The sequence below is a fragment of the Delphinus delphis genome, chromosome 5, assembly GCF_949987515.2.
Source record: "Delphinus delphis chromosome 5, mDelDel1.2, whole genome shotgun sequence".
Taxonomy (NCBI): domain Eukaryota; kingdom Metazoa; phylum Chordata; class Mammalia; order Artiodactyla; family Delphinidae; genus Delphinus; species Delphinus delphis.
The window spans coordinates 32,602,620-32,626,578 of record NC_082687.1 but is presented as its reverse complement, the minus strand read 5'-3'; the positions used below and the strand labels follow the sequence as shown (position 1 = coordinate 32,626,578).

Sequence of the window (23,959 nt, the reverse complement as noted above, 5' to 3'; positions counted from 1 at the left end):
CCCTAACACCGTACACAAAAATAAACTCAAAATGGATTAAAGACCTAAATGTAAGGCCAGAAACTATCAAACTCTTAGAGGAAAACATAGGCAGAACACTCTATGACATAAATCACAACAAGATCCTTTTGACTCACCTCCTAGAGAAATGGAAATAAAACCAAAAATAAACAAACAGGACCTAATGAAACTTCAAAGCTTTTGCACAGCAAAGGAAACCATAAACAAGACCAAAAGACATCCCTCAGAATGGGAGAAAATATTTGCAAATGAAGCAACTGACAAAGGATTAATCTCCAAAATATATAAGCAGCTCATGCAGCTCAATATCAAAAAAACAAACAACCCAATCCAAAAATGGGCAGAAGATCTAAATAGACATTTCTCCGAAGAAGATATACAGATTGCCAACAAACACATGAAAGAATGCTCAACATCACTAATCATTAGAGAAATGCAAATCAGAACTACAATGAGGTATCACCTCACACCAGTCAGAATGGCCATCATCAAAAAATCTACAATCAAGAAATGCTGGAGAGGGTGTGGAGAAAAGGGAACCCTCTTGCACTGTTGGAGGGAATGTAAATTGATACAGCCACCATGGAGAACAGTATGGAGGTTCTTTCAAAAACTAAAAATAGAACTACCGTATGACCCAGCAATCCCACTACTGGGCATATACCCTGAGAAAACCATAATTCAAAAAGACACATGCACCTCAATGTTCATTGCAGCACTATTTACAATAGCCAGGACATGGAAGCAACCTGAGTATCCATTGACAGATGAATGGATAAAGAAGATGTGGTACATATGTACAATGGAATATGACTCAGCCATAAAAAGAAATGAAATTGAGTTATTTGTAGTGAGGTGGATGGACCTAGAGTCTGTCATACAGAGTGAAGTAAGTCAGAAAAAGAAAAACAAATACCATATGCTAACACATATATATGGAATCTAAAAAACATAAAAAAGATTCTGAAGAACCCAGGGGTGGGACAGAAATAAAGACGCAGACAAAGAGAATGGATTTGAGGATACGGGGAGGGAGAAGGGTAAGCTGGGACGAAATGAGAGAGTGGCATGGACATATATACACCACCAAAGGTAAAACAGATATCTAGTAGGAAGCAGCTGCATAGCACAGGGAGATCAGCTCGGTGCTCTGTGACCACTTAGAGGGGTGGGATAGGGAGGGTGGGAGGGAGATGCAAGAGGGAGGGGATATGAGGATATATGTATACATATAGCTGATTCATTTTGTTCTACGGCAGAAACTAACACAACATTGTAAAGCAATTATACTCCAATAAAGATGTTAAAAAAAAAAAAAGGAAAAAGAAAAAGACAGCTATAATGGATATTTTGGGGTCAACTAGGGAAATGTGAATCTAGACGGTATATCAGCTCACATAATTGCATCAGTGTTAAGTTTGCTGGGTATGTAATGGCAGTGTAGTTATATGGAGGAGAACGTTCTCCTTCGAAAAGAATGTCTTTCCTAATAAAGTACTGAGGGTTGAAGTATCATGATGTCTACAGCTTACTTTCAAATGACTCAGCAAAAAGAAAATGTATGTATGTGCACATAGATACAGACGTAGAGAGAGAGAAAAAAGCAAAAGTGGTAAAAATGTAAACAACTAGTGAGTCTAGATTGATTGGGAATATTTGAATATTTACCATACTATACTTTTCAAATCTTCTGAGGTTTGAAATTTGTCAAAATAAAAGGCTAGATATTAAAAATTCGGTGTTGAAATTTCAATAAAGTATTATGTCACAATGTCTCCCCAGTGCTGAACAAAGAGAGGTGAAAACATACTTGCAGACGTCACCATTTTTTAATTTCTTCCATCTTTCATACAGTGTATTTGCAAGTTCGGAATCCACATCCCAGGTAGACCAATCCAGAGAAAGGCTCCCTTCCCAGTTAGGATTTTCTACAAGTTAAATCAGATGTACTATTTAGATGTACGGAAAACACAATTCACTTAGTAAATAATGCCAAGGGCTGAGGGTTAAAACTTCTCAAACTGAGAGGACGGTAAAGTGATCAATGCCCCCCTGTCCTCGGATTGCTCTACTAAAAGTCCCTCTAACTCAATGGCAAATGATATATCAAATCAAAGAAACGTATAAAACAAAACTAAATCGAATTATGTGAAGGTAATAACATAAAAGACACATGGCTCATGAATACAGTCTGAAACAAGTTAAAAATCATACTCGGACCATGTTTAACAGCTTTATACCTAAAAGGCTAAACTGCTTCCACGTAAGTGCTAGTCATCATCTAAGCCGGGTTATTAGGCAGAATGCTGATGCGCAAACAGCAAGCCTCAGAAGAGAGCCCAGAGCAGGGCTCAGTCTAGAGAAGGTGCGTGTTTACATTTGTAAGCTGGTCTCCGGCTCACCTTGCCCTCTCTAGTTATCTGTTCTGTCTTGTCTGTGCTAAAGAGCATTATCAGGGCGGAAAAGTGGGAATCTCCCAAAGGAAATCTCTGTGCTATAACACTGTCCTTAGATTACATATTTTAATAAGTCAAAAAGCAGGAAGAAAACCAGGAACAGCTTTCTCTGTCAACACTCTGGCCCTCAGGCTCAGACAGCAACTAGCGCTCCCTATACGATGTTTATGCTCCTGTACTAGAGTCTTCAAACACAATTCCAAATTATTTTTTTACTAACTTCTAGTCAGCCCTTTTATAAAAGAACCAGAATCTTCCAATTGTTCCTGGCAACGAGGTTGCTATGATGATCAAATAACGTGTCTGAAAAAAATCCCTTACAAAAGTAGAGGCTAAGACTTCAGGGGGCTTTAATTACACAAGCACTCGGATGTTTCTGGAGGATTCTTAACAATTTCAAGTCGTTCTATTAATGATCATGCTCTTAAAGAACAGAATATGATGCAATGACGTTAATAGGACTAATTATTCCATCTACAAATACGAATTTTCCTCACTACTTCCCACCCAATCCCAAACTAGAGTTCTACAAAAAGCCTAAGGGCAAAATACTTACCCGCTTTTGATTTTCCCATGAAATAATGCATGCCACAATGTGCTATCACTTCAAAACCCAGACTCCCTTCCTAGATTGAAAAGTAATATATGAATAACTTACAACACAACACTAAACACAAAAATCCTAATGCACTCAAATGCGTAGCAGACGTTGGCCTCCACCTCAGCGAACTTCCCTTTGTCCAGAAGCCAGACTGCTAGAAAGGGGTTTCTTGGCTTCCTTTCTCCTTGAACGAGAGCTCTAACTGTCTATACAGGCAGGGTCACTACAGTGGATTCTGTGCAATAATCAGTGCCCACAGTGACACACACCCCCTGGGCCTGACAGACACCAAGCTGCCTTCTGAAGTCAGGATTAAATTAGTCTCAGGACATTCTTAGTAGGGTTTGTAACAAACTGTACTCTAATCCATAGTAACTCCTAAGCTACTCAGGACATTTAAATGAATGTCGCACTTCCTAGGCCCGGCAAGCAGACCTGCTGCTTCCACACATTCCTGCAGCCTGCCTGCTCCCTCCCAGTCACGCTTCCAGTATGCACCCTTTGATGGGAAAAGGAAATTTCCAAGAAACCTCCCCTGCTCAAAATATGGATGAATGAAATTAACCTTATATTTTGTTTAGCGCAATTTTAGAAGCCCTATCTTTAAGCTTTTAGCTAAACGTGAGGCACTTCTATCTATGAAACACCAACGCTAGTAAGTGAGAAAAATCATAAAGATGGTTGCATGAATGTCTCATAGTGGAAAATTAGAACCCAGCATTATACAGAAGAGCTTGGATCAAAAAGAAGCAATAACAGTAACTAAATGAAAAGAAATAAACATTAAGAAAAAATGAGGCATGTTTAAGATAAGATCTAGATTAAATACAATTTACCCAGATTTTAGAAAGCATTTTCTTAATTGTGAACCCTTTCAGGCTTTAGATTTGGCCCGCTAAGGAAATTCAAGGATTATGAGCAGCTGGGAGCCAGTTACCAGAGGTCTAAATAAAACATTTAATGATTTAGTTTATTTGAAGTCATTGCAAGTTTGTTCTAAAAGCTCAACTGTGTTTGCTACAGCAAGCACATATTCCTTGCTCCATACACTTTGGAAATAAGTGAAAATGAGATCTATCGACCTGTAATGCCTTATTTCATTTGAAAATTACCTCATGTCACTTTATGAGAAATAGAAACTCTTTTCAAATAAAGATTTCTGTATCTGAACAATTTATCATCTAAGACTGGCCGGGTAATATCCTTCAATTTCTTAGGCAGCCTTAAAAAACATGAGCTCAATAAAGTCCAAGCACCGTAAGATAAGTTAATAAAAAGAAACAATAATTACTACAAAAATTATAACACATATGTACTGTGTAAACAATACCTTGGTCGGCGCCAAGTAAATCTGTAGAGGTACTGCAAAAACAGCACCTACGTTTGTAGTCAAAAATACACGGGTGAATAGATTTATGGCAAAGTCTTTAACGGCAAGTTTCAAAGAAAATATTTTCCAACAGCCTGGAGGTAGAAATAAAGGGCCAGTGAAATTCAGAATCTAAAAAGAAAAGAAGTAAGAGAAATTACTTTCCTAACTAACGCTAATTATGATTAAAATCATTATAATGTGTGATACTAAAGTTCTTCTATACTTTGAGAAATACAATTTTACTCAGTTATTTCCAGGTCCAATATTGAAATATTTTTATATAAATGATAGGTTTCACTTAATATTTAGCATGCAACTGTTTTTAAATTTCACAAAAGTAATCTTGAAATGTTCATAGGCAGTCTTTTACAAAAACCTAGTATTGTATCATGAACCAGGCTTCTTTTTACTAAATATAATCTTTTTAGAATAAATTATAATTTATAATATTTTTAAATAATGGTAACAGCAAATATCTCTAAAAGATGTATCCTGGTCCCTTTGAGCTCCTTGAACAATAGTTTGAAAAAAATAAAGAGAGCCTAAATGTAATTCTGAAAACGTTAAAAGAAACACTTGCTTTAAAATTCATAAGTGAAAGTAAGATTCTGTAAATATCAGTTTCATAGTATTTGACACTAAACAAATCTTAAAATAGGCTAAACTTGGATAAAAATACCATGTGTACCTTTAAAACACGCTTGGTCTCCTTGGAAACAAACACATCATTCAATACAACACCACGGTCAAAATGGTTGAGGTACCACATTGACCAAAGCCCCGATGTGTTCTCATTAGTCTCTATGTGAAACTGGGTGGCAGAAGAGTCCATTCGAAAATACCTGTGAACACAGGACATGCATGCCATCAGCCCTGTGTGTACAACAGCTGTCAGCGTGCGAATGAGCCTCTAACTGCAAAAATAGTAGCCACATAACATGTCAGAGAACAAATGTAAGTACTGGCAAGGACCAGACAAGTTGCCTTCTTCAACCTTCCTGCCCACGAGTGGAGCATCTGAAGGCCAGAGGGTGCAATGGAGCCAGGACCAGGATGGCTCACAGAGGCCACCAGGCAAAACCAGGACCCAAATGTAACTCAGAAACTGTGCAGGAGTACTTCTTCCTTCTCCCACATGTGGCCGCCTGGCCTGGATCTGATCCACAACCTCCGTCATTCAGCTTCTTCCCTCCCATCCTGCAAACCACCCTTTCCTTCCTACTAGCTGTGCTAATGTAGGGAAGGCAAGTCCAGAGACAGAATCATGCAAGTCTCCGTTATATTTTTAAATCATCTCTAGATGGATTGGGGTGGATGGGGGTGGAGGGGAACCACTCAATACCAGAGAAAGCGAAATTCACCCACCCTTGAGACACAGGAGAGGAGAGGCACGCTTTTAGTGTCGGAGTGTTTTTTTTCTTCCTGTCTTCTCTCATCCCACTGTCACAGGATGGAGCTGTTTAGAGGTAGGAGGAAATAAATGTGAAGTATCAGTATCTTTTCTTTCATTATGCCCAAACAAAAACAAGATAAATGTTTTATTTGTAATGTTTTAGTTCCTTCACTCTTCTGGCTCCAATAAAATCCTTTCTTGAACACTATCTTTCCGCCTTCCTGGCTGTGTGCCCAGGAAGTTACGGAGAACGTGGTGTCTACCTACCCACCCCTCTTTCCTAAAGCAACCTCTCATTTCTTCTTTGGCGGGGCGGGGCGGGGCGGGGGGGAACACAGTCAACGCTTTGTGGCTCTCCTTTTACAAAGATCTTAAGTAAGAGGCAAGTCCTTAGGTCTGCAGAGATGACAAAAGTGAACAGTGAAGAGGCGTGGTGGAGGTGTGAGTGAGAAAGGAGCAGCTCAACCTGAGAGCACGGAGGAGATCACAGCCAAAGTGGGCCTGCGCTGCAAAACACTGCTGAGGTATCAAGTCACTTTCAAGCATTCCTTGAGCCATGGCAGGACATCAAAACACTGGTACTGAATTCTTGACTCTGATACTAATACCCAACTCTTTTTTTCTTTTAGCTATATATATGGTTCCCCCCAAACTTCAAACACTAACAAAAAGATGTGAAAATAAAAGTCTACCTTTCCCCCTGACTTCCCCATTACCTTAGACAAAGGAAACAACTGCCAACAGACTCCCAAGCATCCTTCCAGGTGCTCTAACATATACAAATACACAGATACCCTTAGAAGAACGACACTGCTGATACTGCACGCCCACGTATGCTTCTTAACACCTGCAGACGCTAGCCCCCCCGCCCCCAGGGATGAACTACAATTCTCTGTCAGTGGAGGCTTATACTGTTATGCTGCCGCAAACAATGCATATTCCTATATTACAGTTTTGAACAGCTAAAGTGTATCTCTAGATAACCTTCTAGAAGTAGAATTAAGGATCAGAGAGCACATAGGCACATCTTCAATTTTCACAGAGACTGCCAATTTTCCCTCCCAAAAAGGCTGTATCAATGTATACCCATGTCAAAAATATGAGGGTTTTTTTCTTCCTAATCATTACCAACACAGAATATTAACATTCTGTTTGACCTTCATAGATCTAAGTCATAAATTATACCTCATGTATTGCTTTAAGTTAACATTTCTTTCAGTGTAAGTGAGGTGGTGCTTGTTTTCTTATGTTTAAAATGCATTTCTTTACAGAAATCTTTTGAACTATAAGTAAGACCCTGAAGATAGGATTGGGTTTATACTCGCTAGACATTCTGCATTGATTTCTACACAAAGAAACAAACCTGGGGCAGCTCAACCTCTCTGTGAAAGCAGTATGTCCATCAGACTCATATACAACCTGGTCTTTCAAATCACCAACTGAATTACGATCTATAAACTCAAAATCCTGCACATGGGGCAGAATAAAAGCAGCATCACCATCACTTCTTCCATCACGCTACCTCTTAAAACTGTTAAGTCTGTGGAATTGAAACCGAGCCCATTCACTTCCTAAAGCCTTGCCTACGCTGTAGTTGTGAGTCATTTCACAGAAAGAACTGCAGGCATAACAACTGGATAATGAAAATAAAGAGACAATCTCCAATATTTTTAAAATCCGTACCTTTGCAAGTAAAAGAGGCAATTTTTGTAAAGTTTGTTGTGGAAGTAGGTAGGAGTACTGGTTCAAACTGCAGAGACAGGGCATCTCTCTGTGAGAAATGATGTACATCCTGTAACAAAAAACAATCCACAGTACTGCTCTTAGCTGGAGAAGACTGATCCAGTTTGAATCAACCCTGTTAAAATGACTAAGTAGCTCAGACCGGCATACAGAACAACTGCTCAGCAGATGTGCCTGTGATGGTACGAAGGGGTGCTGACGACCTTCGTCCAAATATGGGCTCGAGCAAGGGAGAATGGGTTTAAATGAAAGCAAAAAATAATAGATACAAGTGTTTTCTCCAAAATCTTCACAATTCTGCAATTCTGCAATTAAATACACACTTGTAAGTTTAAAGTACACTTTATGAAAGTATTTACAATTACCTGTATCCATAGAAGGCTGTTTCCTGAATGCAGTATATACATGTTCACTGCCGAATCATCTGTCCAAAAGAATCAGTGCAATGAGGTTAGAAGAAAGGGCCATCTCATCCTCACACCTTAATATAGTAGTTAAACCATCACATTACACATCTCTATAAAAAAATGTAACTCACTTTTCAACAAAATTGAAGTGAGGAGCTATTTTCTGTTGATTAAGTCACAAGAAAAAGGACCTTGGCAAAAAGATTGACCTGTCAACACAGGTTCTCTAAATGATGAACTACCAGTGGAAAAAGTCTGAGTTCAGGGTCATAGTACTACTCCCCTGGATGAAACTAACCAACTGGACAGCTTCAAATAAAGTTAAGGTCTCCTACTGATTAGACAGCCCCTCGTTTCCTTATTTGACAACCACACTTGGGAAAAATAAAACCCTGGATCTCAAAATGCAGGCTTCCCTTTAATCCTCACCAACAGAAGTGCTCCCCATGGGACAGGAGTCTTCTCTACACTGATGTCTACCTGGCCATTCTGGGAATCACCAGAAACTATGAACCCAAGGACAGGAAAGCTCTCCTGCTGACCCATGCCTACTACAGCCAATTCTGAGGACTGGAAAGTAAACAATGTTTGACCAACAATTAAGACTGCCAATTTAAAACTGTATTTTGGTACCCTTTCTTTCTCTGAATGTGTATATGTGTGTACATACACACACACTCTCACTTACCAGAACAGTCTTGATAACCAATGGATAAGAGCAAACCCTACATGATAAATCACACGGATCATACGTGTCTCCTACAAAATCTCTCAGAAACTTAAACTGATAAACTAGGTTATTTTTGGTAAGTAGGACACACAATTTCAAAGATAAAGTTCACAGAAATGAACACTGAAACTCACACTACTCTTACTGACCAGGCATCCAGGAATAAGCAGCAGACAACCAACTATTAGAAATATAAACAGCATGATTTGGTCAACTGAGCTTCTGCAAATCAGTAAAACAGAAACAAGAGACACAAGACTTCAAAGACTTCGTGAATATTTATATTAGATTGTCGTGCCCATTTAATTAGTTTACCATCTTCAGAACGCCAAGAAAAATTCTTCCCAGGGAAACACAGAATGGTTTGCCGTTGCCACTTAATTTATTATTTATTTATTTGTTTGTTTGTTTATTTATTTTGTTGCTGCACGCGGGCTTTCTCTAGTTGCGGTTAGTGGGGGCTACTCTTCGTTGCGGTGCATGGGCTTCTCATTGCGGTGGCTTCTCTTGTCGCAAAGTATGGGCTCTAGGTGCATGGGCTTCATTAGGTGTGGCACGCAGGCTCAGCCTGTGGCACACAGGCTTAGTTGCTCCGCGGCACGTGGGATCTTCCCGGACCAGGGCTCAAACCCGTGTCCCCTGCACTGGCAGGCAGATTCTTAACCACTGCGCCACCAGGGAAGTCCGTTGCCACTTAATTTACTCCAAAATAATACAGCCTTACTAGCAGGTGCAGATTGAGAACCAGTTACTACTACACTGTGCTAATAATGAAAGCAAAGGCTCTCTGTCGTGGATTGCAATGATACGATCTATAAGTAAATGATATAGAATGATGACACAGGTTAATCAAAATATGTTGTAACAGAAAAGTTTAAAGATTCCACCTTACCTGAGGTCTCAGATTTATCTGTAGCTACATAAATAATAGAGAGATGATCTAACAAATCTTGTGTGTTTTCTTCAAATTCTTTCGAGGCGTTTTCCATTGTTACAATTATGCTCATTTGTAGCCGTAAAACATCGTCTGATTCCACATAGCAACTCTGAGATCGGAGGGATGGAGAAAAAGGAAAAACTCAAAAATATCATCTGAATTTTTTCGTTTTGAACTTCACAGGGAAAAAAGCACTTAAGGTAAGGGCATGTGCATTTCTGAGAACAGAACATGCTGTTTTATTTTTTATTTCTAAGCAAAGAGGCAGGAAGGAAGGCAGGAAGAAAACACTAAATTTTTTATTTTACCTTTAGTTGCTGACACACTTTATTATGTAAACTGCATTCCAGTTGCACTTGCAAGAGGCTAGTGTTAGTGGTTTCTGCCTAAAAGCAGAAAAAAGGGGAGAAAGAAATTAAAAGGAAGCAAAAGGCACAATCTACTGTCAGTAATAAACAATCTATCATTTATTCAGAAAGGACATTTCTTCATTCATTCACCATATATTTGAACGTCTGCTAAATGCTAGGTAAAATTCAATTTACTGGAAATACAATAGTGAATAAAACAGAGAAAAATCTTTTCTGTCACTGAGCTTACATCTAATGGAAATCATAAGCTCTCCCTTGGGCAACATGAAAATTCCTATTATGGCAATAAGCAGATAAATATGTTCTAAATATACACAGGAACACTGTCGTTTGGCATTTCTTATACTTTTCAAATATTTTGTTCCAACGTAGGAGTCTGCTCTTATTTTAAAGTAGGTTCACCCAGTAAGAGCCAATCAACGGTTCTGATGTCTGCCTCCCATCTGTAGAGTGAGCTTAGACGCTATGAGAAAACCACAAGAGATGCCCAAAATTCAACCGGCTATCATTTTTCACGTGTGGAAGAGACGTGGATGGAAGAGACAAAAGTATACGCAAAGACTGCAGAATTTCATAAAGTTCAAAGATCTTAACAGCCACATGGGATGATATCGACATATTGTGAAGACAAAGAAATGCAAAGTCAATCCAGGGATACAGCCATTTGGGTGGGAGGGCGGGGGCAGCAGACGGCGAATACACAGAGAAGTCAGGTAGTGCAGCACGTGAGTCTAAAGGATCTCCGCTGTGAGATTTCCCCTTCTGTTCAGTGTGACGTGTCTCGCATAGTGGTTATAATCAAGGCACTTGGCTTGGCAGTCACAGTCGGAACACCCGAAAATCTCAGCAAGGTAAGAAGGCATCCCCCAAATCCTCGGCTGACTTTCGTTTTACGTGGAATCACCACAATTACGTTTAATTTGTTAGATTTATAAGAACTACCTAAGTACATTATATAAAAACACATGCTTAACCACTTCAATTGTCATTCAGCAATTAAAGTACAAAACAAGAACAAAACACAGTTGATCCTCTGTTCCATGGATGCAGACCGGAAGGAACTTGAGCCTCCTTGGAGTGTGGTATCCGAGGGGGGTCCTGGATCCATTCACCCACAGATGCCGCGGGACCAGAGCACATTACTTTTTTTTTTTTTTTCACATTACATTTTAAAGTGTAGTAAAAATTAGTTAGGGGGTTTAACCAAGCTTGTAAATAGGACCAAACATTAACCAAAGGCTCTTTTAAAAAGTAAGTGCAGGTTTCCCTGGCGGCGCAGTGGATAAGAATCTGCCTGCCAACGCAGAGGACACAGGTTCGATCCGTGGTCCGGGAAGATCCCACATGCCGTGGAGCAACTAAGCCCGTGCGCCACAACTACTGAGCCTGCGCTCTAGGGCCCATGAGCCACAACTACTGAGGCCGCGTGCCACAACTACTGAAGCCTGTGCACCTAGAGCCCGTGCTCTGCAATAAGAGGTGCGCGTGCAGCAACGAAGAGTAGCCCCTGCTCACCACAACTAGAGAAAGCCCGCGTGCAGCAACAAAGACCCAACACAGCCAAAAATAAATAAATAAATAATGTTTTAAAAAAGAAACGTTTAAAAAAAACAGTAATTGCTAGTATCAGTTAGACTTAGAGTAATACCACCTGTAAACTGAACCTCAAATCTTAAAGAAGAGCTAGATCTTCGAATATGTTTTTCTGTGAGCAGGTCCCACATTAAAGACATACACAAAGAAAGCCCACTACTCCCTGAAGCTGTGTTAATCAAAGTTATAAGTGACCCCCTCGTATCCAAACCTGATAGAAACCTCTTTGGCCCAACACTTCTCTGCCACGTCGCCTTCTCTCGGTGTTCCTCCATCCTCTTAGGCTCCTGCTTCGCTGGCTGTTCCTCCTCGGGCGCCAGCTGTTACTCACTCCAGATTCCACCTCGGCCCCCTTCCCTCTCTCCCGCGGGGGGTCTGCGACACGCTGAAGCCCCCCACGTTCATCTCAGCAGCGCAGGCCTCTCCGCACACCCACACAGGGAACCGGCGGCTGGGCGCCCCTCTGAATCCTCACCCACGCCCAGAGAGCCAGGTCCTTGCTGTGGGTCTCGTTACTCATAAAGTGGTTTAAGCCAGAAACCTGGAAACCAACCTCACTGCGCCTCCCTCACTCAGCTCCAGCAAACAGACCCAGACCCCAGGTGTGCTGACTGGACCTCCTCAGCAGCCCCTGGATCTGTTCACTCCCCTTTATTCCTAACAAACACCTGAAGGATCAGGGGTCAACTCGCTATGCCGGTAGGCCAAATCCAGCCTGCCAACAATTTAACTATAGGTCTTAACCTGACAAGGCAATTTTCTTGCCTAAAATACTCCTTCACATGTTGAAATTATGTTAAAGTTCAAAATTATGACTTTGAACATGATTAAAAATCCTATCTGCACAGTGATTTGATGTGATTTAAAGCCCAATATTTTGTCATTCTTGGTGACAAATTTATAATTTACTACGAATGAATTTATAATTTACCATGTTAAGTAAGATTCTTCTGTTAGCTGAAAACATAACAAAAATAAACTGCAACATTGTTTCGTTTGCTGTACAACATATTTCAGACTCCCACCAGGGGGAGTTCCTACACCTCCAAACGGCCCTTGAAGCATGCTGGTTTTTCTCAAAGAGAAATTTAAATGTTCATGTCTTTCTCTCCCAAAAGAACAAAAGTATTGCAATCTCGACTTAAAATCAGAAACTATAACCAAAACATGAGCCACCTGGGGCAACCACAGGCACACTGGGATTACAAATTACCTCTGAAAGGACCCCAGCTGTTTTGACATTTGTTTCGACCCCTTATGCAGAAGTGTGCCTGGGCAGATTATAAAAGAAAAACAAACAAAAACCTACTTCTCTACTTTTGAAACCTCGCACATTATTTTAATAAATTAATTCCTAAATTTGACAGCTAAAAGAAACAATAATTCCTTAGTAGTTTTTTTTACGATTTTTTTTTTTTTTGATGTGGACCATTTTTAAAGTCTTTATTGAATTTGTTACAATATTGCTTCTGTTCCCTGAGGCATGTGGGATCCCAGCTCCTTGATCAGGGATCGAACCTGTACCTCCTGCACTGGGAAGCGAAGTCTCAACCACTGGACCGCCAGGGAAGTCCCCTAAGTAGTTTTCACATAAGTGTATGATACTATTTTAGAAGATGGGAAAAGATGTGGTTTGGAGGGGTTAAATGACTTATCAAAGGTCCGAAGTTTAGTTAGTAGAAAAACAGAAAAAAAAAAACAAAACAGCAGTTCTTTTAACATAAGTCATCAGTATTTTTTCCAAGTAAATCTGAACAGGCCAAGTCTATTTCTCCTAGGTACTTAAAAGCCTAAAAATTCTTCAGCATGAAAATATGTCTTACAAAACCATACCAGGAGATAATGTAACAGTCCAGAAAATAGCCCTGTTAAGACTTCTTTTGTATGGCATATATTTTGTGGAGAAGAAGTATGAATTTAGGGAATGGGATGAAAGAGAAAAAAAATCACCTTCCTCTACTTGCTAAAAAATTGGTCTTTGTGTACCAGGCCAGGGGCAGAGTGTGATTCTGGGGGTCTGTGTGCAATTAAACAGGAAAGAAAATGATAGACAAATTTCTAAGTCATTTGAGATGACTTTCACTAACAAGAGTAAACCATAACCTGACAAGAGTATATGAGAGTCTATAATGCATTAATCCAGAGAGAATGAACAACAGATATGAAATTATGATGTTCCCAGTACTGATCACATATGAAAACCATTCATTTCAGGAACATAATGTATGAAATATAAAGAAAATTACTTAGATATATCCCAACCTGAGAGTTCTCCTTCTCATTTTTCTTCCCTTTCACAATTCTGAATGCTAAATTGTAGAAGTGCTTACAAAGGTAAGTCTCTTATACCCACGTGTGTCTCAGGAACACAGAGCCCACATAAGCCACGTGACCATTCCAGCCAGTGGCCCACACATATGGTGCTACACACAATACATTCTATACAGCAAAGCATTTTGTATAAAATGAGTGCTTTCCTGGGTCCCTTCTGCACAACACTCACACTCTTTAACTGAACTCCTAATTTAGCGTCTCCTGCATAACAGACAGGCTCAGCTGAGTTCGGTTGCTTCACCCTAATATTAACCATCAGTTGTGTTTCAGCCCTCACCACTACCACTAACCTTCTGGTTCTCAGATCTGTAATCACTGAAACAATATCAGATCTGTAACCACTGAAACGATATCAGACCCACTCACGAAAATATTTGTAAAACCCTAAGAACTGGCTGAAATGAGTTGTTTTTATTTGTTTTAAGGGAAAAAGGGTTGAATATTAGCCATGAAAAGGAACGAAATTGGGTCACTTGTAGACATATGGATGGACCTATAGTCTGTCATACAGAGTGAGGTGAGCCAGAAAGAGAAAAACGAGTACCGTATATTAACGCATATATGTGGAATCTAGAAAAATGGTACAGATGAACCTATTTCCAGGGCAGGAATAGAGATGCAGACATAGAGAACGGACATGTGGACACAGTGGGGGAGGAGGAGGGTGGGATGAATTGGGAGATTAGGACAGACATATATACACTACCATGCATAAAATAGACAGCTAGTGGGAACAAGCCATAAAGCACAGGAAGCTCAGCTCAGTGCTCTGTGACGACCTAGACAGGTGGGATGGGGGGTGGGGTGGGAGGGAGGTCCAAGAGGGAGGGTATATATGTACAATGAGGCTGATTCACTTCATTGTACAGCAGAAACTAACACAACATTGTAAAGCTGTTAGACTCCAGTTAAAAAAGAAAAGTGAATAGTACTTGGTCAGAGCAACAGATTTCTTTCCAATATATAATTTAATATTAGACATAAATAAAAATCAATTTTATCATTAAAGAAAAGCATATGTATCACATTTTCCCTTATCCACATCTTTTTGAAAAAGGCAGTGTGGCCAAGTGGCTTTGCAGTCAACATGGACTGAAGATGAAACCTTGGGGATAATCCCTACCTTTTCCAAGACTCAGCTTCCTCTTGTATAAAACAGTTAATGGACTCACAGCCATGCTACCAGCATTAAATGTAATACATATGCCAGTCACAGTGCATGAAGCAGGCCCTCAAAAGGGAGCATTAGCTTTTTCATTCACAGTTCATGCATTCATTTAGTCAAACTCCACAACAAATCATTTAAATGCTTCTAGGAAGCATTTTCCCCACATCAAAGTTGTTAGAAGGGAAACTCCTCTTCCCCAGTCCTTTGGTTTCCAAGAGAAGGGATTTTTTGTCTTAAACGTTTCAAATTCTTCTCGTCTTATTTCATAAATGGTTCAGAACCGAAGAAAAGAGAGAAGGGTCATTGACTGCACACCATCTCCCACCCCCCTGAAATGTGCCAAAAACCATTAAAGACAAAACACAATGTGGAGAACAAGTTAACACTGAAATATTAATACTTTTGGTCGGACCAAGTGGCAGTGGCCTGCGTTGTGCAATACCCTGGACTTTTACACTCTGGCAGCTGGCCCTTAACGACCACAACCTGGGCTGGCAGTTCCAGGACAGCCATGTGGGATTTCCACCTTGGTAGGTCACGCAGCGTACAGAAGTGCGATCCAAAGACAAGCAGCTATTTTTATACAATTGGCTGCCGCTGGGCCTAAAGCAAATGGCAAGTGAGCCCTGAAGGCCTGGCTCAGCCCTTGAGCTTGGACCCACACTCGGCCCAAGTTCAGGCTCTGTGATGCAGGCTGCTGTGGCTTGCCCTTGAGCAATACAGCACGGCTTTGACCTAAGTAAGCATGGCACAGACAAGGATGTGAAAGAAAGGGTGTTGCAGTGGAAAACAGTACAGTGGTCCCTCAGAACTTTAAACACAGAATTAAAATATCCAGCAGTTCCGCTCCTGGGTTTACACCCAAAAGTGACAGGAGGGACTTGAACAGGTATTTGTACACCTATATTCACAGCAGCATTACACACAGTAGCCAAATGGAAACATCCCGAAATCCACCAATGGATGAATGAATAAACAAAACACGGGATATATATACAGTGGAATATTATTCAGCCTTAAAAGGGAAGGGAGGACTTCCCTGGTGGCGCAGTGGTTAAGAACCCGCCTGCCAATGCAGGGGACAGGGGTTCGAGCCCTGGTCTGGGAAGATTCCACATGCCGCGGAGCAACTAAGCCCGTGCGCCACAACTACTGAGCCTGCGCTCTAGAGCCCACGAGCCACAACTACTGAGCCCACATGCCACAACGACTGAAGTCCGCACATCTAGAGCCCGTGCTCCACAACAAGAGAAGCCACCACAATTAGAAGACCGCGCACCACAACAAAGAGTAGCCCACGCTCTCTGCAACTAGAGAAAAGCCCACGCGCAGCAATGAAAACCCAATGCAGCCAAAAATTAATTAATTAATTAATTTTTAAAAAGGGAAAGGAAGGGAATTCTGACACCTGCTACAACATGGAGGAACCGTGTGAGCTAAGTGAAATACGTCGGTCACGAAAGGACAAATACTGTATGAGTCCATGTACAAGGGGACCTAGAATATTCAAATTCATAGAGACAGAAAGTAGAATAATGTTTATTAGGGGCTGAGAGGAGTGGGTAATGAGGAATCACTGCCCAATGGGGGACAGAGTTTCAGTTTGGGCAGACGAAAAAGTTCTGGAAGTGGACGGTGGTCACGGCTGCATAGCACTGTGAGTATAATTAATGCCACTGAACTGTACACTTTAAAACGGTTAAAATGGTGAATTCTGTGTTATGCATATTTTACCACCAGAAAAGAAAAGCGAAAGGGCAGGGGAAGGAAAAACAAAACAAAAACAAAATGGTGTCCCAGTCAGGGCTCTCTCCTCAAAATAGAGAGAGCTTCCAGAATACTATCTGGAATACTATCTTGAAGAAACTGTGTTGGGTCCAACTCCAGGCAAGCGGTATAGACAGGCTGCTCCAAATTCTCTTCCTTTTTATGCCTTATCTTTATGGATATGAGTCGGAACTGTGAGAAGGTTTATTTTAAGTTCATGTGGTTGGTCCACAGACTCAAGAGTTCCCCTCCAAATCCCTGGCCCTACAGCTATTAATCACCTAAATGCTAACCGCTGCTTCAGATTTTCAAGATCCAAAGTGGAAGATACATAGATGGGGGCAGATTTTATAAATAAAGAAGTAATAAGGATAATCTTATTAAAGAGATATGCTGTCATCTTGGGTTGAGTCAGAAAAGCAATTTGACAAAATTACTGCATGCACGAAGAAGGCAACCACTAAGGGCTGTCCTTGGAACGATTAGGCTCATTCCAGAAACCAGAAAGGTGCTAGAAGCTTAGAACTTAGAACACTCTCTCATCTTCCTGTCAGGACAAGAGGAACAAAAACAAAACAACAAAAATAAGCAAGGCAGGAGGCAGAGAGGGCCACCCTTTGGAGAAAGGTTGACATCTTGGGGAATAACTGGACAGAGCTGCAACAGAAAAGGAGACCTTGACACCCGGTTCAACAGACAGAGACAGGGACAGCCTGGAGTCTAACTCACGTGAGGGAGCAATATCTTTGTGCTTGTTTGAGCCTTAAAAAAAAAAAACCAAAAACCTCTAATAAAGGAAGACAAGTGAGATCTCAGGACTGGAATTGCTCCTCCTAAAGGAACCAGGATTCAGTTGTAGGAACTGTGGAGAAACACACTTCTAAAGCCAGGTACAAAACCCACAGTGAGAGCAACTGAGGACCTACCCGCATCTCCAAAGACTGACACAGCTCTACCAAGGATTACACAAACTCTGGACAGGCTGTGAGGGGTGGGGGTAGCGGTGGAGATCGGAGATCAGACGAAGATGCTCAGAGCATGGCAGGTGGAGGGACTGTCACCGCCTGTGCCCCGAGGGAACACACTTGCAAAGTTTATGGAATTAGGACTCAGTCTAAGAGAAGGCACAGCATCGAGGAAACCTACTAAAAGGGAACCAGGGAGAACAAGACAGACTGATGCCAGCCCTAAATTAGATGCTGGTCTATTGGGAGAGCGTCTCCGATGTAAGAGCACCCAATGCAAGGAATAGAAGAAGATTCGGCAGGCCCAGAACTTAGCAACTGTATCTCTCTTGCCTTGGGAGAAATCACAAGAAAATATCTAGAGGAACACCTAGAGGAAAAAAATAGATTTAGAGCAAAAAGGAAAGAAAACGGTTTAAAAAAAAAAAGAAATAGAAAAAGGAATGCAGCAATTCCAGCAGACAGCAGTAGATTACAAGCATTAGGGAAAAAGAGACCGGCAAAAGCAGCTGGTTAAACAGCAAGAAACTCATCTAAGCCTCCCTGACAGGAAAAGGGGACAGGAAGAGACCAGCACATCCTGCAGGCAGAACACAGCCTAGAGACAAAGAAGGGCACACGCACAAGCTGGAGGAGACAGCGTGGGGCTCGGGGGCCAGAAGCTACCTGCACTGGGCCCCAAGCTCCCCGAGTGTCAACAGCAGTTCCCCGCCAGGAATCTGCTGCGAACAAGCTCCACCTGAAACAAGCCGGACGAAAAGGGAAAAACCTTCCCAAAGAAGCAGGTTCCAGAAGCCTCTGTGTGCTCCTGGTAAGAGGCAACAGAAACCACACCACAAACAGGTCTCAAAGTCCCCACCCACAGATGTTCCATCCCTTAACAGAGCGGGGACACCACTCAGCACAGGAGTGCCGGAAACAAGGGCTCCCTGCAAAGAGGAGAGGACAGACACACCTGGTGACTGGACTGCCCCACCGCGAGGCTCTGACTCTGAGCACAGACCCGAGAATCCGAGCATCTCGGTGTCACTTCTGAAGAGAGGAGGTGGCTCCTCCCCAAACTCGCCTCCAGACAGACAACCTCTGCCCACAGAGTTTAAGGGCGCAGGTCTTGGCCTCAGAACAACTGGCATGAGCTGAAGCTGAAACCAAGGTGATGGTTTCAGCCTTCCATCCCTCTCTTTGGCAAAGATGAAGTACTGGGAACAATTCTGCCCAAAATTAGTGCCTTGAGGGCTGGGGGGCATGTTTTCCAAATTTGGTGGATGTAAGGTTGATAATCTAATATTCCTGTGTGTCTTGTTAAGATTCTAGACTTGGGCTTCCCTGGTGGCGCAGTGGTTAAGGATCTGCCTGCCAAGGCAGGGGACACGGGTTTGAGCCCTGGTCCAGGAAAATTCCACATGCCGCGGAGCAACTAAGCCCGTGCGCCACAACTATTGAAGCCCGCGTGCCTAGAGCCCGTGCCCCACAGCAAGAGAAGCCACTACAATGACAAGCCCACACACCACCACGAAGAGCAGCCCCCGCTCGCCATGACTAGAGAAAGCCCACATGCAGCAAAGAAGACCCAACACAACCAGAAATAAAATAAAAGAAATAAATAAATTTATTAAAAAAAAAAAAGATTCTAGACTCAAGCTCCACTTGAAACAAGCAGAGACAAGAGAGACTTAGTGTTGAACTATTGTAATTTCTGAGAAGCCCTGGGGAAGCCACGCACATCCTGGCAGGGGGCTTTCCGAGAAGTCCTGGGCGGGGGGCGGGAGGAGTTACCCCAGCTGCACACAGGCATGGAGAAGCTCTCTGGCTAAGACCAAAAAAAAAAAAAAAAAGGAATTAGGGAGGACTTCAAATTCTCTGCATGTTAACTCACAGGCCAACATAATTTGATATGGGACTAGAACCTTGAACTTTCATGTCTTGCCAAGGATTACTTCTCTGAATTTTAAATTTCTCCCTGAGAGTTTCATAATAGGAGAGGGTTTATATACAAAAACTTTTTTACGTGATAAATGCATTTTAGCTATGTGCCAGATACTAGGTTCTAAGCGTTCTACATGTATTCATTTATTCAATAACTATAGCACTCCTATGAGGTAGCGCTATTGTCTGTTTTATAGATAAACTGAGACATGAAAGGGTTAGGTAAACTGGCCAAGACCACTCAGGAAGACTTTTACTCAGGTGGCCTGGTTTTAGAATTCACTTTCTTATTCACTTCACTATACAGTTCTGTGATGGGGCATCCTTATAAGGCTGGGTTGTTTTTTTGTTTTTGTTTTTTTTTTTGAAATATCTTAATTCTGTTATTTGATCCCCTTTCAAAGCTCTGGTAAGCTTTATTGGATACTTGAAAAGAATCTGGGATGGGAAACAGATGAGGATATGAACGTCAGACCTGGGGCATAGTGTGGCTTTGGAGCAGATTACTGATGAATTATTATAATGCATCTCAGAGCTTTCCAGGGGAAAACTCAACTGTGCATCCCAGTGGTCCACAGAGGATCGACAAAGCAGGGCTGGTGCCAGCAGGAGAAAGAACAGGCTCAAGAAGGCAGGAGCACGGCCACGGGAAGTCTGCTCATCTCCGTGCAGAGAGGGAGGGCCATGGGCTTAACAACGGGTAAGCCCAAAGGGTCGAAAGTCCAAAACTGAGGAGCGGTATCAGGAAAGTAAACACTAAACACTAAATACTCCTGATACTCCTGTTCCTTTGCCCCAAGCCTTCCTCTACCCTCAAGGTAGAGGCAGTTGCCTATGAGTGAGCCACAGACAACGACCCTGCACTGCAGGCAGGGTGACAGGGCGGGGGCTATTGGAGGAGTTGGTTTCTTTTCTCCTTCTCTCTATGTCCTGGGTAAGGGTGTCTGTCCTTGATTCAAACATCCCTTCCATAAGAGGAAATGCAGATGGTCAACAGGCACGTGAAAAGATGAATGCTAATCATCAGGGAAATGGAAGTCAAAACCACAATGAGATTATCACCTCACACCTGACAGAATGGCTATCCTCAAAAAGAGCGCAAATAACCAAACACTGGTGAGCATGTGGAGAAAAGGGAACCCTGTTACACTGGTGGAGGGGATGCAAGTTGGTGCAGCCACTGTGGAAAATAGTATGCAGGTTTCTCAAAAAACTAAAAATAGAACTACCACATCCCAGCAATTCCACTCCTGGGTATATATCCGAAAAATACTCATTTGAAAAGATACATACATCCCAATGTTCATAGCAGTTTTATTTACAATTGTCAAAATATGGAAGCAACCTAACTGTCCAACAACAGATGAATGGATATGGATAAAGAAGATGTGGTGTGTATATATATATATATATATATATATATATATATATGTATATACATATATATATGTATATACATATATATATATATATATACACACACACACAATGGAATACTACTAGCCATGAAGAAGAATGAAATTTGCAACAATATGGATGGACTTGGGGGGTATTGCGCTAAGTGAAGTAAGTCAGACAGAGAAAGACAAATACTGTATGATTTCACTTATCTGAAACACAAAACAAACTAGTGAATAAAACAAAAAAGCAGCAGACTCACAGATATAGAGAACAAACTAGTGGTTACCAGTGCGGAAAGGAAAAAGGGGAGGGGCAAGACAGAGGTAGGGGATTAAGAGGCATAAACTATCATGTGTAAAATAAGCTACAAGGGTACACTGTGCAACACAGGGAATAAAGCCGATATTTTATAATAAGTATAAATGGACTATAACCTTTAAAAATTGTGAATCACTATATTGTACACCTGTAACTTATGTAATATTGTACATCAACGATACTTCAACTAAAAAAAAAGTCCCTTCCAATGGGCCACACCACAGTCTACCTGGGGGCCGCGAGTTAGCAACTCCGACCCTCTTACGTCAGCTGACACAGAATGTGTCTTATCAGTAATATAAATTTAGTTTTCTAGCTTCTGATTCTTATAGATCCACCAGTTCAGAACCTGAGGAAGAGAGGTGCTATCTATTTACTGGGCACCTTCAAGTCTTCTAACAAAAGTTTCTGGAATATCCTAATATAGTGAATGTTGGCAGAATTATAATTTCTTGCTTTTTACGGTCATTTATTCAATTCTCAATCATTTATTTACTATGTGTTCTGTGGCGAGGCTCTGTGCTAGGTGATAAGAAAACAAATACTGGTTAGGACACGATTCCTGCTCTTTAAGGAGCTTATAATCTTATCAAAGGAAAACACATACACAGAAACAAAAGCTTTTGCATACTATCCTTGCTAAGACACGGGTCTCTCAGGGCTTTCAGTAAGGAACTAGTCAATTCTCCAGGAGGCAAAAAAGGGACTAAGCAAGTGCTGAGTTAAAAAGAGGGTCCGAGGGTTTCCCTGGTGCCACAGTGGTTAAGAATCTGCCTGCCAATGCAGGGGACACGGGTTTGAGTCCTGGTCCGAGAAGATCCCACATGCCGCAGAGCGACTAAGCCCGGGCACCACAACTACTGAGCCTGCACTCTAGAGCCCGCGAGCCACAATTACTGAGCCCACATGCCACAACTACTGAGCCCATGGACCTAGAGCCCGTGCTCCGCAACAAGAGAAGCCACAGCGATGAGAACCCCAAGCACCCCAACAAAGAATAGCCCCCGCTTGCAGCAACTAGAGAAAGCCTGCACGCAGCAATGAAGACCCAACACAGCCAAAAATAAATAAATTAATTAAAATTTTTTAAAAAAGGAGGGGCCGAGAAACTGTTCTCTCCTGGAACACTATTCTGTCCTGCCCAGAGAGCAGAGATTTGAGAGAAGCAAATGGGGCTGATGGGGGGAGGAGACTCCACGGGCTGGGGAGATTGGGGGGCAGGGGGAAGCCGAGGAAAGGGGAACACCCCCACCCCTGGGTACCTCCTGCAGCTTCACCAAGCTTCCTTCCTGTCTCCCATTCACCAGCCCTCTATCTCTTCCCAAACTCCCACTCCACTGAATCATTCTCACTGGAGGCTCCAATGAAAAAAAGAAAAAATTTTAAATTTAAGCAATTTCCTTGCTTTAAAAGCTGCATTCAGAGGCAAGTAGGTTAACAGCGTATATTTTCCTAACATACAGTAATAACTCTCCAGAGTCTGACAGACTAACATTTTTGTGTTAAAAAAGGTAACTTTTAGCAGGCAAATAAATGTTATTAAATATGTTATGTTCCCACCCAGATTTGTAGGAATTCTTAGCTATCACACCCAGAAAATCTGTGTATTTCATTTAACTTATCCTGTAAGACATCAGGAAAACAGGGCAGCCACAGCGGCCTTTAACCTTTCCCTGTTTTTATTTTCCATCTCCAGATCCTCGTTCAGACTTCTGAAACTTAATTTGTTACTGAGAAACCTGCCCCTTTCCATTTCTCCTCTGTAGAACTGTGATTGGAAACATTCCTTGTCCTCCTTCCCACACTGAGTTTATAGCTTCCCTTCCAGACCACCGCACTTACTCGGCAGGGATCAACACCTAGGAGGCGAGTCCTCCGACAGAAACATGGGGCACCCTCCCCGAGCCTGGCCGGCACCAGGCTCCATGCAAGCTGGCACCGCAGGCCTCTCCAACACCTGTCCCGGGCGGGCAGGCAGGCACAGGGCCTGACGGCAGCACGCCAAAGCCAGGCTGTGCCAGTCTTAAAAGGGTAGCAACTCCTGGTCTGAAGTGTTATCAGACATCACACACAATCCCCAGAAATAATCTCTCCTTTACACAATCCGGTAACAGGATACTGCAGACACTCTGAAAAGTTCAGAAAGGAGGTGACAAAATATTCTTCCTGGTCACCTATGTTGAGTGTGACTGTGGTCTTGGGGCTTATTTCTAATTTTTCACTTCTCTGGTTTCCTGTGTTTTCTTATAATTACACTGTAATTTTTTATCGTCACAATCTCCTTTTGAGAGAATTCAATACTATGATACTAGGTTAGGACACACAGATCCACTGTTACTTCGTGGGAACTGTGTCGTCGGCTTTCCTCTAATTTAAAACCTCTCTGTGTTTCCCATATTGCCTTATAATTCCACCTTTAACAATAAATATTATTTTACAGTGATTCCAATAATAAT

General features: G+C 41.9%; 1 protein-coding gene across 1 annotated transcript in view; it reads right to left on the bottom strand.

Annotated features, from left to right (window-relative positions):
- TMEM131L (transmembrane 131 like) overlaps positions 1 to 23,959 on the bottom strand; it is a 160,323-nt gene that overhangs the window by 49,590 nt on the left and 86,774 nt on the right. The window contains exons 8-16 of the mRNA XM_060012170.1: positions 9,969 to 10,046; positions 9,616 to 9,769; positions 7,952 to 8,010; positions 7,527 to 7,635; positions 5,816 to 5,906; positions 5,139 to 5,292; positions 4,409 to 4,579; positions 3,034 to 3,103; positions 1,832 to 1,949 (exon numbers count right to left, since the gene is read on the bottom strand). Coding sequence (XP_059868153.1) covers positions 1,832 to 1,949; positions 3,034 to 3,103; positions 4,409 to 4,579; positions 5,139 to 5,292; positions 5,816 to 5,906; positions 7,527 to 7,635; positions 7,952 to 8,010; positions 9,616 to 9,769; positions 9,969 to 10,046 — 1,004 coding nt within the window. The remainder of the gene's footprint in view (positions 1 to 1,831; positions 1,950 to 3,033; positions 3,104 to 4,408; positions 4,580 to 5,138; positions 5,293 to 5,815; positions 5,907 to 7,526; positions 7,636 to 7,951; positions 8,011 to 9,615; positions 9,770 to 9,968; positions 10,047 to 23,959) is intronic.